General features: G+C 42.3%; 1 protein-coding gene across 1 annotated transcript; it reads right to left on the reverse strand.

Moving 5' to 3' along the window:
* Positions 1 to 1,325: 1,325 nt before the first annotated feature.
* Positions 1,326 to 13,771, reverse strand: mov10l1 (Mov10 like RNA helicase 1). Its single transcript, XM_029433388.1, is given in 28 exon segments — positions 1,326 to 1,593; positions 1,847 to 1,938; positions 2,048 to 2,188; positions 2,834 to 2,941; positions 3,624 to 3,773; positions 3,935 to 4,108; positions 4,238 to 4,384; positions 4,660 to 4,759; positions 4,863 to 4,984; positions 5,261 to 5,407; positions 5,804 to 5,985; positions 6,057 to 6,120; positions 6,204 to 6,254; positions 6,256 to 6,299; positions 6,894 to 6,949; positions 7,059 to 7,150; positions 7,256 to 7,326; positions 7,414 to 7,591; positions 9,870 to 9,984; positions 10,223 to 10,420; positions 10,651 to 10,965; positions 11,197 to 11,337; positions 11,422 to 11,609; positions 12,153 to 12,265; positions 12,565 to 12,724; positions 12,863 to 13,050; positions 13,162 to 13,263; positions 13,610 to 13,771. Coding segments are annotated over 27 exon segments (3,462 nt in total). The 5' UTR covers positions 13,259 to 13,263; positions 13,610 to 13,771; the 3' UTR covers positions 1,326 to 1,565.
* Between the last annotated feature and the right edge of the window lie 773 nt (positions 13,772 to 14,544).

The raw sequence follows: 14,544 nt of genomic DNA on the forward strand, positions 1-14,544 counted from the left end.
ATCTTCATCGTTTTTGTACTTTCTTCTGATTCAGCACTGCCAGAAGTTGCACCAGTGCGAGTATACTAAAATGTCATGCATTGCTCCAATATTACACAATTAAATAAGTGAATTATGTCAAACAGACCTCCAGTAGACAATCTTGTCATGGTAGTATTGTCTTTTAATAAAGAAAGGCACAAGAAACACTAGTTACATACCTATATAACATAACTGTGCATAATAGTGCACGTCATCCTGCTCAAATCAATTTATCTTCAGCAAAATAGCTTAATAGGTTAAATGTGTCATATTTAGAATCACAACATTCTGTTTTTACACTTGCATGTATGTAAACAAGACATTAGAGTTTGGTAAAATATATTGAAGAGGCAGGACTGCATGTGATGCCATCATTTAGAGAAATCTTGCTGCTGATGCTGCGTAGATAGTGAATAATGTTCACTACAGCAGCACAGCATGCTGGGACGTGGGGATGTTGGGTACACTGGGATTGATTCTCAATTAAAAAATGAAACTCATTTTAACTATTGCTATTTTAAATATTCTATGAGCAGCCAATCACTAGAACACTTCAATACACCATGTCAGCTCAAGCTCTCCTGCTCCAATATCCAGCGAACAAAGATGTTTGTAGATTCTGAAGTTATCAAACAAAATCATTCGAGTAGCTTAACTTAAATGAGGTTTTCCCCCCTTTACAGTAGCCTCCATTGGCGGAGTGGGACAGCAGGACAAACACCTGAGACATACATCAAAGACAGAGGCGTGTTTGGGGAGGAAAGGAGGGCGGGGGGGGGGACAGGGCGTCTGAGCTGGCTTGCTTTGCAACACAGGGAACTCAGATAAAAGCTGTCTCCTCCCTGCACATCAGAGACTCATTAACTTAAGAGATTGAACCCCCCCCCCCATTTGCTTCTTTTCTTTCTCCTCCTATAACCCCCTCCCCATCCTGCTGGGCTCCAGTAGGACTGACAGTCCCTGTGCAGACTGTCAGTAGCACTTCATTGTCACATCCAGTCTCCGGGGCTTGTGGGCAGACGCTGCCACGCCGAGACGAGCAGACACGAGTGTGTATGCTAACCCAGGGTAACACACAAACATTCAAGTTAAAATGTGAGCGTGTGTCTTCAACAGAGAGCTGAGCACAAATCAGGTTAATGCCTTTAAATAATGTTTGCATTATTGTTCAGCCTAGGCCGATGACCACCGCAGAACTGCTGTGACGCAATTCACAATAATTTACCCATAATCTGTGACAGTTTAATTGAAAAGTCTTACGCACAGTCAAGCACATCAACTTAATAAACACACGACAGACATAATTGTGCAGTGTACATAAGCATCATCTTTATTTCTACCCCCTGATTGGAACTGCATTTGGCTTTTACAGAAACGAAAAATGTCTCTTTTGCAACCATGCAGTCGGTCAACGCTGATCAACGCCGATCACTTTGCAAACAGTCACAACAGAGACGAGCCAAAGAAATGTGGAGGGAAGCTAATGAGAACATGATAAGACAGTGAAGTTGTTGAAGTACAGCATCCATGATTACTTTGTCTTCTTAGGCAGTGCTTTGCTCTTCTGCAACTCTGTTGGAGAAAAGGAAAAAAATTAATTCATTATTGGCCACAAATGGATTAAAACAGGACAATTAATGTTCTTGATATGCTAAATAAAAACTTGTTCTTTGTACTCTCCATAAAAATGACACCAACTACCAACAATTTGACCATAACAACAATATATTGAGTTGGTAGTGTTGTATAATTCATTGATGCATCACATTATAGTCACCATAAAAGGTTGAGAATAAAGACTATGACGGATGATCGGTTTACATACATCTGAGCGTCTCTTAGAGAGGCCGGGGGGTCACAACCCAGATATGCCCCGTTGAGGAAACAGTACTGCAGTAGAGCCCTGAAGCACGGATCCTGCAAAGACATTAAGACATTTGAAGTACTAGGCTGGATGTATAAATAAAAATAAAAAACACATTTAATAAAAAAGATCTAGGATATAATAAAGAGTTTCGTCTCTCACCATGATGAGAATGTGGGGGTTTCCAACAATTACCAGCAGGGCTTTGGGGCGAGTGATGGCCACGTTGAAGCGTTTGGGGTTGGCTAGAAAGCCGAGCACATTCTGCAAATCATCACTCTGTAGCGATTCATTAGAGCGCACCTATATTATAAGAGAAGCAAGTGAACTGAGAAATTGCCAAAATAGGGAATAAACTGTGGCATGGTTATCATGGAGGTTTGGGGGTCTTTTTAATACATGACAGCCTCCGCCCACTTCTTCAGTACAATAAACAACCCAAAAACACATTAATAAAAAAAGCTACAGTATTGCAATTCTATTTGTATACCTCACATCACAGCGCATTGCCCAGCCGTACTGATCGATACATCGTAAAAGTGACCAAAGCAACAACTGGCGTCTTCTACAGGACACTACTTCTAAAAACATACGTGCAAGCTAAAACAACAAAAATGGCTTTTTGTAGCCTTCTCTCAGTCGTGGCAAACAAAATACAAAAAAGGGTACATCAGGAGGTTCAACATCTCTCCCCACAAAGAAACACATTAACTGACCACAAGGTGGAGCTGAAGACCAAACATGTTTAACTTTTCTTAGTATAAACAGATTTGATTTTAACTGCATGTCCTCTACATCTGACACATCTGTACTGAGCCAGAACACGCGCTGGACAGAATCTGCACTTGATGAAGTAAAACCGATCAAAAATCAAAACAATAGGCCTATTATCTGGAAGAAAACCTGATAACCTGTAACTTCTGTTGGACAAATTCAGTTTCGGCCTACCGTAGAGATGATGATGACCAGGAACTCTTGTCCTTGGAACTCCTCCACAGAGCCCACTTTGATGTCAGACAGGCCGACTTTACCCAGCAGCACCCGGATCTTCTCACACTGGTGAGTAATAAGAAAACAAGGACACTGCTGGGTTACAATATGCAAAGCCGCTTAAAAAAGAAATAGGAGCTATTTAAACTACCTTGGAGTTCAATGTGAAATTACACTAATTTAGTCAAACCAGCTGCCAAGATCATGACTCATTTATTGTTTGGGGAGAAAGCAAGAGACGAAATTAACAGGGCCCCCCCCCTCTCCAATGACACTGTCCAGCGGAGAATGACAGCCATGGCTGAACATGTGAAAGATCAGCTGATCACACGTTTTTCACACTGCAACTGGACGAGTCGACTGATATCGGGAATGAGGCAAATCTGCTGTGTTTTGTAACGTACATTTAATAATTAACTTGTGTTTATTGTTAAATCCCTGTTAAACTTGGACCTACAACCCACGAAGTCAGGAAAACTGACACACGTAAGCTTGTAAGACGCATATGAACGAAATGCTTGTAGAATCCGTAGTTGTATTGATTTAATGTGTGAAGGAGGTGACATAGAGAAGGTCACATAAAGCTCATTATTAGGCTGTCATTTGTAATATACTGTTGGAGGGGTAAGCAGGCCTATTGTTTTTGGATATTTGGGGAGTTAAGTGGTCCTTGCTCTACACTGCTCTAAAGCTTCGATATGAGAACGCCTCATAATACAGATTTCCCAAATGAACCTTGCAGTCTTACTTGTTTCCTGTAGGGGGCAATGATGCCGATGTCAGCGATGGCCACAGGGTTGTAGAGCTTCTTGGTCAGCTGGCAGCAGTAGAGCATGACCTGTACAGCCTCCACCGGGTTGAACCATGATGGGTTGTTACCTTCCCTCATTTCTGTGCCCTAGGGCAGAGCAAAAATCCCTGGAATAAATGTGGGAGCTGAATATCTCAGTAACTTGAAGTGACATAAGCTTAACAAACAGATTATCGAGACGTGCCTAATGAACTAGTAGCTCAGTGTGGATGCATACTCTTACAGTTAAAAGTGTAAAGACCACTCACCTTAACTCCATGGAAGAGGAGAGGGAAGTCTTTTTTGGGCAGGGTTTTCCACTGGCACAGAGAGTCTACTACGGCCCTCGGTGCTTTAAAACACAGTTCGCTCTTGTAGAAAAGCTTGGAGGGCAGCGTGAGCAAGGCCTCGTGAGAACGGTAGTTGAAGATCAGCTTAGTCACCTGTAGCAGGAAAAGACCAGCTTTATAATCATTATGCATACAGAGCATGTAAGTATTCTGCGGAACATCTTATTATATTATACATGTCAACAGAAAAACTAAAGAGATTGATGTACACAGTGCACCAACCAGTTTAGGGTTGTATCCCCACTCATGTCTGGAGTACAGTGGGTTGGCCATCAGCCTCTCCAACAAAGACACCGCCAGGCCAAAGGCAGCGGCCAGCTTGGACTTCACTACTGGACCCAACTGACGGGGGTCTCCAGCCAACACAATCTAAGCAGGTCAGGGAACAATGTCATTGTTAATCAATAAAGCTTTGGCAGGTTTACAATAATCAGTAAGGCTCATTGTTTTAATTCTGTTTTTCCTAAACAAAATGTTTAACTGATTAGGCGAGGAAGCAGTTAGGTTGGAATATATGAGGGATCCTGCTGACAAAATATATGCAACATGCAAATTACATCTGATATACAATTACGTCATGATTGCACACAAGACCGAGGCCCTGGACAGAGCCTTTAAGGTGTGAATGTAGTCAGCGCGCTGACCTGTCCATCTCTCTCGGACACAAAACTCATGGGGATCAGGGACTCTGGTTCTGTGGCCTGGCCGGCTTCATCCAGAAAGACGTGGGTAAAATGTCCCACCCTGAGGACAGAATTAAATAAAATCCACAGTTACTGAACTGAGATGAAAAAGTAAGAACAAAAAGCTGCTCATTACCACTACCCCTACTACGACAACTACTTACTGTAGTCCTATGTTATGGAACATGCCAGCGCTGGAGCAGGTGCTGACCACAATCCTGTGAAAAGAGGCTTGACGGATGTCCTCTCCAGCAATCGAGTACAGTCTCAGCGCTTCTGGGATGGACTAAGAAAAAACATCAACGCCGCACGTACATTTTTGATGATGTACTAAAAGTAGATGCAGACAGAGCATGTTATGACAACATCATCTATTATTTAAATGGGTACTGAGAATGTACCGCCCCAAACGGGTGGCGAATGTCGATGGCATCTGCACAGACCTTCCTGCACACGGGAGCATGCATATTCTCCCTTTGATCATACACACTTTTAATTAGGTGTCCGTTGCCAAAAGGAAAACTACGCAGTGAATCTCTTTTGCCCGATGCTGTTAAGGTACCTCTTCCTGCCTAGAGGAGGCGTTGACACGGGCCAAACTTGCAGCATGCAGGAAGCCACTGTAATGAAGGCGGATGCAGATGAGGTCAGCAGCACTGTTGGAAGGAGTACACACGAGTACCCGACTACCGGGCAGAAAGTGGTAAACCTGGGGGGGGTGGAAAGAAGTGACACAAGCAGAGGACCAGAATGGAAATAAAGCCTGACAGACATAATGCTGACATATTCACTATAGTTATATATTGTTAAGATGTTTCCCATCAATAACAGTTTCATCATTCCTGTGGCCAAAAACACAATAGTTCTAAAGTCAGGAACTGATACATCAGTATACTTTAATATAAAAATATATATATATATATATATATATATATATATATATATATATATATATATATATATATATATATATATATATATATATATATATATATATATATATATATATATATATATATATATATATATATATAATTAGGAGCTACTCTTAACATTTGAATGAATGCAGCCTCTGATTGGGAACAATGTTCTACAGTGTTTGCACCTGTAGTATGGCCTCTATGAGGGTGATGGTCTTTCCGGTGCCTGGAGGTCCAAACAGCACATAAGGAATGGGCCGACACTCCCCCGCCAGGATCCTCTTCACCGCCTCTCTCTGAGGGGGGTTCAGGTCCGGGTTAAAGAAGTGCCCTATGCTGGGGATGGGTTTGGATGGCAGTATACCCTCTAGAAGCGAATACACATTTGTCATCGGTATGTCTCAACATGATCTGATATGTACAGGCAGAGCTGTGTACCTTTAGTCTGCGTAGCCCTCGACTTCATGTTGATTGAAACCTTTCCATTTACAATGGCTGGAGCCTGGTGGTCAAATAAAATCATACTTAAACAAAGAAACAATAATAGGAATGAACAACATTAATGTATTTTAATCTTTCTTTCACCTCATTGTCCTCCACTCTTTTGCTTTGCTCTGGCTCCTCGATCCACTGTCCCCGTCCACTGAGGGGTCTGAACAGTGACTCTGGAGGGAAAGAGAACTGCACAAAAATGTTACTTGGCTACGTTTAAAATCAACTATCGACAAAGCATGTGTTGAACCTTCCAGTATAAAAGAAATAGAAGTGTAAACCATGACTTATTAATAACTTGTGATTCTCAGCACCCGAGGAGGAAAGCAGACACCGCTGGAGAAGTCAAATGTGATTCTATTTAGGTCTTCTCACTAAATCAAACCAAAACAATGAGGGACAAACAGCGCCCTCTGCAGTCCAGGATGCGAGTCAACGTCCCTATTTGCAGCTGAAAGACCACCGTTCACTCTTTTCTTAGAAGTTACGCTGGACTAGATTTGTCTGATTATCAAGACATATTGAAATAATGAATTTAATGAATAGAATGTGTGAATTTGTTTAGTGAAGACAACATGTCAGAAGATTCATATTATTTATTTGAAATCCTTGTAATCAAGAGGCAGTGGAACACTTCCATCCTCATGGATACTTGCCTCCAAAAACAACTTATACATTACCTTCCAAAGAGCACTGCATATTGCATGTGATTGTATGTACAGCTGAATTATACGAGAATATGTCCAGAAAACAACCGAATAAAGGAATAAAAGCAGAACTTACTATCCCCAAACTGTTTGGTCTGGTCAAGTGCTTTGTGACACCGTCTCGTGGTCAATCTGAGAATATAAGCAGTCAAAATACTTGTATTACAAACTTTAAGCATCATTTTTGGGTGAAATATGAGTGCATTACTTTTAAGAAATAAAACAAAATCTATTTTTTAACCTGTTATAAGAGAACTCAACATCAAGTGGCTCTCCGATGTAGCTGCGCTGAAACTCTGCGTTCACTCTCAAACTCACATTCTCGTCGTTGATCTGCGAGTCAAAGCAGAGGAGGAGGTTGAATCTACATCTAAAGAGCGTTACTGTGCCATTATGCAGGACAGAAAATGTGCTTCAGAGCATCCAATGCCTCCGTACCTCTGTGACATAACTGACAAACTCCATCACCACACCGTCACACTGTGGTTTCTTCAGAACGATTCGGTCACCTGCAGAGCAAACTTGTCAAAACCCTTCGTGATCCACAAAAAGAATAATTCAACAATGCTGAAGAAAGACACCCAGGGCCTCCTTACCTATATTGAGATTGGGTCTGCCTTCGGACAACCCAAGCACCTCCAGGTGCAGGTAGACCGCTCCCTTCCTGAGAAGCGCCCCGTTGATTGTGAATTCTTTAATTTCCCTCTCTGCATGCAGCTCTTCCAGCCAGAGGAGGACTGAGAAACGTAAATGCATGTTGGACGGCGACAGCACCTGAGCAAACAGGCACAGCAGGAACAGGGGATTATTCAGTGGATCCCTCAACACAGGGAACAAGACACACAACAGCAGCCGCTGGAGCCAATCATGTGTGGCATTCTGTGTCCTCTAAATATAGGATGCTTTTTTAATATCATACATCACCCTGAGTGTATTCCGACTCACCGAATGAACGCCGCTGGCATAAGTCTGCCATTGGTCCTGTCAATTTCGGGCGGTGTTCTCCTCCCCTTTTGTCATCTGCGCTATTGATTTTGCAAGAGCACGGTCCCTTCATTCTGTGCTTAGCGCCGCCCAAGATGATTGTGATTGGTTTAAAGAAATACAAACAAGGCAGTGTGTTTTTTCCCCCTAGTCAGACCTTTCTCTCGCACTAACATACCGCAGTGGGGATAGGTCTGGCTATGCGAGGCTACCCTGTTTGTAAAGTTAAGAGGCCCACTCCCGTTAGGATGTGGATTCAGAAAGCTTATATTCAAAGAATAAATAAATACTGTCGCCTTCATTATTAAAAGTGCTTGGATGTACCATTAATCAACATATAGAGCAGGGGTGTCAAACATACGGCCCACGGGCCGGAACCTGCCCACCAGAGGGTCCGATCAGGCCCGCGGGATGATTTTGCAAAGTGTAAAAATTACAGCGAAGACATTAACTTCAAATCTTCAACACAAGTGCTATTTTAAATGTGTCCACTGGGGGTCGCACACAACACCGCCAAGCAAGCAACAAACTGTTCATGCCGAGCTGCCGGTAAAAGAACTTCTGGAGCTGGCGGGTTCTGTCAACATTACACCTCATTACCCAAAATGTCTGTCAAAAAGGAGAAAAGTGGACACGGAGTGAAGACTTTTCCAAGACAAATGGACCGTTTCCTATTTATTCAGAGAGGTGAGTGGGAAAGCGGTGTGCTCGGTGTGTTCGCGGCAGGTTTCAGTGCTCAAAGAACAAAGAATATAATATGTCACTATGAGACTCATCATGGCGAAACATACAACAGCTTGCAAGGACAACTGAGGAGAGAGAAGATACATGAATTGTTAGCGGGTCTGAAGAAACGGCAGTCTGTTGTTACCCGTAGCAGAGATATCGGCGATGCAGCAGTGAAAGCTAGCTACCTTATTGCTAGCGAAATAGCATTAGCATCAAAGCCAGACTGCAGTGTTTAACTCGGCGTTCACGGTCAAGGCTTCTGATCTGTCGACATCCAACTTGAAGTAATCAACTTGCAGTGTGATTCAGATTTGAAGGACACATTTTCCTCGGTGGGCTTGGACACCTTTTATCAGCATCTCTTGCCAGGGTACCCCACATTGACAGCCCTCGCGGCAAAGGTTTTGTGCATGTTTGGGACGACCTACCTTTGTGAACAACTGTTCTCTGTAATGAGCATCAGTAAAACAAAGCTGCGCTCAAGGCTCACACACAAGCACTTAAATGACATCCTGGCTGTTACTCAGGATTTGACGCCTGATATTGATGCACTTGTGACGCTAAAAGATGCAAAGTTTCAGGAGCAAACTAAACAGTGAGTAAGCCTACTTAATGTCAAATGCTGCTTCAGACACTTTTGCACGTTATATATTTCTGTAAGAATATATTTCTGTGAAAATGAATACTTACTGTGGAAATATTTAAAGACATTGAACAGTGTGAAATATAATGTCAGTCAACAGCAGCAGTACAATGAGACACAACCTTTATGTATTTTCATGTATACATTATATACATTTACAAGGCAGGGGGAGAACGTCAGCTTCTTCCTTAATAGTTGCCACTTTGGTTTGTATTTGTATTTGTGTGGTGTGTCAGGGTTACTACACAGATGTGGAAATGAATGTCATTTTAAAATGATTTCTATATCTTAAAGTAAAATACTATATTGTTCCAGATACCTGTGACTACATGTTTTGTGCCTGATACACTGATCTGTAAGTTGTAATGCAACTAAATGATAAACTGAGGCATAATATTGTTGAAATTACACTTTTAGGTTGTTCGTAATGTTTTGTAAAAAGATAGTTCATTAAATGTGAACATTTTCAGAATGTACTTTTTTGCACTAAAACAAAGTGATTTACAGGTTATTATGCTGTGATGTTACTGGTCCGGCCCACTTGAGATCAAATTGTGCTGCATGTGGCCCCTGAACTAAAATGAGTATGACACCCCTAATATAGAGGGTCCAGGTCGCCCTAATCCACATCTTAATCTGCAACTTGTATTACCTTAATCTACAGGAGCAGCTAACCTTCACCATGGACATGCTCACCTCTCCTAAACAGGGCTGAACTACCAGCACGTCGCTCTGAGCCTCCACACAGTCTCGGAGAGCCTGAGGCAATGGGAAGTTGGGTAGGAAGTTTGGCAGCCGCCGCTTCGTAAACCTAGAGTTGGGTAACAACATAAAACATTTATTTTAGTCTTTTTTTAGGGAAGCTCCCTGCATGCACAAACTACAAATATTCATTGAGAGCTACCCACTATTATATTAATATATATATTAGCATAACTAAGCACATACGGTAAGAGGCTAATATCAGAGTAGCTGTAAGAAAGCTAAGCAATTTCTTCCCAAGCTTGGCGCTATTCATCAGGCGGCAAAGGAATCAGTTGTGTTGATACCTCGGTGCGTCTTTTGGAGCAGAGACGGTGATCACGTGAGTAGGCATCGCTGCGATTAGACTTGTATCTCGGGGACTGTAGGGCACAGAGGGCTGCAGCAGGTTCTCCTCTGCACTGCCCACTGTGACCTTCAGTCGCCTCCCGATGGTGAAAGAGGAGAAGTGCAGCAACAGCAGCTCGGCACAGCTTCCCAGGCTCCTGAGCAATTTCACACATGGAATTTAGTCGTGCAGACAACATACTAACAAGAGCTCCACAGAGACACTTCCATGAATCAAACTTATTTTATATGGCAAGACGGCATGCCTAGACATAGGTGAAGTCAGACTACTTTCCATTTTACGTTCATCTTTTTGATCCATTAATCCTCCAACTGTTTCTGTTATTTATAGTAGTGCCACTACAGGAGTTTAAAAAGAATAACTTACTTTGCTTGGCAGGCTACGACAATAGACAACCTCTCTCCTGGTGGAATATCCACATGTCTTTGCTCTCTCCTTACACCAGGGGAATGGATAGTCTCATTCAGCACATCACCATTTTTTTTGTCTACTTCTTCTGCGTCACAGACTTGTTTTTCGGAAGAGTCAGACGGGTTTTCAGACTTTGAGCAGTTTTCCTGCAAAGGCTGTTTTTGTCTCAGCTGTGAGGATTCTCTGACAGCAACCAGGGTGAACTGTTCCTCCGAGTCCCAGCCAGCAAAGTCACAGCACTTAAGTCGGTGGGTCTCTGAACCTTTATTTCTGTTGTGAGAGAAACACCAAGATTATACAATACAGTTTAATGTGCTGCTGGTGGAAACGGTCATTTGCTCTGTAGCAGCTATCCCATAGTCTTCTTAGATTTAAACTAAAAGACCTATGCTGCAAAGAGGTTTAATGCACAATAACCAAAGTTAATCATAAGAACTATACTTATAGTTTACAGGTGTTTGTAAATAGTGCATTCATTTTATTTCTTCTTCGATCACTCACTGTATCCAGAGCACCAGCTCTCGTGTCTCCCCAATCATCAGATCCCCAAACTGGCCATAGTCTGTTACTTCCAGCCCCCCTTTGTTTTCCAAAATGCTCTGGTGTTCAGACTCTGGGAGACGTGTAGCATAGATTTTGTCACTGCAACAAGAATTTCAAAAAAAGGTCATAAACACTTAAATGAAAATCGATAATTGCAGCCCTGTGAAGATAGTAGGCCAATACCTCTGAAGGCAGGGTGCCATGCACAGAGCCCTCCAACAGTGAAATGACTGACTGCTCTCCACCATTACTAGGTTGACCAGGTGCCCTGACAAAGGCTGGTAGTGTGCAGGCAGCAGCAGAGAGTCCAGGTTGAAGAACACGCGGTCCTCCACCACTCCATTTTGTCCATACACGCTGGTCACATGCACCTGGAGGTAGCGGTGTATTCAGAGGAGGGCAGAGGAATGAAAGAAGTCATTAGATTCAGTGTTTCCCCGACCATTGTCTTGTTTTTATTCACAACTCACTTTTCACAGATCTCTTTTATTAAATAAACTAAACGCTTATGCTATTGATCTAATTTATGTGCACGTTTCAGTTTGTACTGTCTACTTTGCGCATTCACATTCTCTCCATTTTGCAAAGGGCGGGGCTTCGCAGCTGACACACACGTGCACACACACCTACAGAGCAGAAGAAAGGAGAGGGGAGACCTAAATAGAAACCGCGCCACGCACGCGCACGTATCTCGGCAAAGGAGAAGTGCTCACTAACACAGATTTAAATACATTTGTGAACAATATTTGAGAGAAATTAACCACTTGGTAAAAGGATCCTGGTCATAATTCATGCATGAAAGGGTTAAATTGGACAGAAATGAATATAACACTTATTATAGCAACTGAAGTACTAAAAAAATGACTAAATTGTATTGAGTGGGTATAGTCAGAGACGTTTAATGATGCAATTACCTGGTCTAGGCGGCAGTAGCGTAAAGGGGCCACAGAACGAGCCTGGGTGGTCCACTGGGTAGGGTTGATAAAATATTTAGCTTGGACCCAGTCCCCTTTCATTGGCTCATAACCTATCAAAAAAAAAAAGAGAAAGTACACCAAGTGTGCCAACAGGCCAGAAAGTTAACATCAGCCTTCAGCCAAGTGCTAATAAATGTTGATGTGGCTCTGAGTTTGTCAAGTATACTCTCGGTTTGAGAGCTAACCAAACATCAACTGTAAAAATATAGCTGTAAAATGTGTCAAAAATGCTCGACAGTTCTGTGACTGGAAGACCAATGTGGGTGTAGACAACAGTAAGTTTAGAAAAAGAATCATGGGGTCAAGAGGCATACAGTTTTAGCGTGTAAAGTACAGTAAGCATCGGCACCTTCCCATAGACTGCTGCGTGGGAAGTATGTGTTCTGGTTTATGTAGCCGCCATCTCCATCAAATGATGTGACTGTGCCAATGAGAGGCCGCAGCTGCATACTGTCAGCTTCTAGAGAGGTGCTGCCTCCATCCTCCCAAGCATCTGCACTCTTCTCCACCTAAACGACAGGAATAAATGGTGCATGCATGATCATTTCCATCATGATGGCCCTATTTTCTTGACTGAATCACTACAAGTAGAGGGAACAATAAGCAAGTATGCAAATGTATGCCGGAGACAAGCACAGGATTCTCACCCTTAAAGCTTTCCATCCTCCTTGGGCACCATCTCGTACTGCTATGCAGTTCACCATGTCCCCTTCTTTCAGTGGAACTCCGCCCAACACCTCTCCACTAGTGAAGTAGATTGCATCGTCTATCATGCCATAGTCGAGGCACAGCTGTGTTACCACACTGCCCCGCAGGTGGCTGATGTTTTCCATGGCTGACAACCAGAAAATGTGTCGAAAACGACAAGGCATACAATTAGTTGCTATTGTAGTGTTTAAAACACACTGGATTACAGAAATATTAAGACAACTAATGTTGCATTTACCTGGTGCATCGGAGAAAGTGCCATCTTCATCCACCTCTACAGTCCTCCACAATGGAGAGACCAGCTTAGACAGCACGCACCGCACAGCAGTAAGCATAGTATCTGCAAAATGGTAGCCGATGTAGCTAACGTTAGCTATCCACACTAATTAAAGAGAATAGAGCAGTTTTTAACCTTGCAAACATTTGTCACCTGACGTTATTATGTTTTGTATATTAGTCTAATATGATATTTAATAAAAATAGTCATATCTAAATAACCAAGTCACTAGTTAGTTAGCTCATGTCAACGTTAGCTAGGAAAGAAAATTTAATTTTACATATTTTCAAAGCTAGTTTTAGTTAAAGTTAGCTAAAAGTGACATTAGCTAGAGCGTAAAAGGTCAAATGAAAGTAATTGAAGACATGTTTTAAGGAACAAAGTAAAGGTGAGGTTAATTTTGAATTACCGTTCTCAACACCAATTAGCTAAACTATCGTTAACGTTACAGTTCACGTGTTGGGGTCGAGACCTCTTGGATGTTTCGCACTTCACGGGTACGCGTACGTGCGCGGGAGCGCTGGGTCACGGCGAGGGGAGGTGCTATGACACATTTGGTTCCAGAGGTGTAGGCTACTCTGATCCCATAATTCACCTGAGGGGGGTGGGATGCTCTTTATACATCCACGGTGGGATGAGGCAAGAAAAACCCTGTCCATGCAAGTTCTCATTTACATTTCAAATGTGAAGTGAACGTTTGTGAATTGTCTGCTTTCGTTGTCTTTTAATTTGAAAGATTATAGCCTCCTCAAAGGTCTAAAAGTAAAGACATTGAGATGCACTAAAAATGTCTGTTTAAACCAGAGAGGTATTAATGATCTTTTTTTCCAAATTCTACTTTGCCACACTCTCCACAGTTTGTTTTCTTAGGGTAAAACAGTTAGACATGTTATTCTGCGTGAGATGAAATAAATCATACATACAGATTTGCAAGTTGTTGGCAGATGGCTAACTCCACTGGGTATGTCACCACCTTAGATTAATAGAGGCTCCATATGCTGTATATCTATAGAATCCAATGTAAACCATGTTGCTTTTACATAATTTACTGAATGCATTGCAAAATGAAAATAACCACAAGCTACAGCTATCCAGCTTGTGTTGTAGAAACATTGGAGCATTAAAGCGCCATCTGTTTACTCACCAACTGTCATCCTGCTCTTACAAATGGACGGTTTTTTTTGGCACTTAATGCAACACTTTTTTTTCTCTGAGATTTTACACCTGAAAGGAAAACATCGACATCGTGTTCTTTTTAAGCAACATCACATCACACCTGCAATCTGTCAGTGTGTCCTCGGTTGCTTTACTGAATTCATGACAAACTGTGCTGATGAGTCATCA

The sequence above is a fragment of the Cottoperca gobio genome, chromosome 6, assembly GCF_900634415.1.
Source record: "Cottoperca gobio chromosome 6, fCotGob3.1, whole genome shotgun sequence".
In the NCBI taxonomy this organism is placed as follows: domain Eukaryota; kingdom Metazoa; phylum Chordata; class Actinopteri; order Perciformes; family Bovichtidae; genus Cottoperca; species Cottoperca gobio.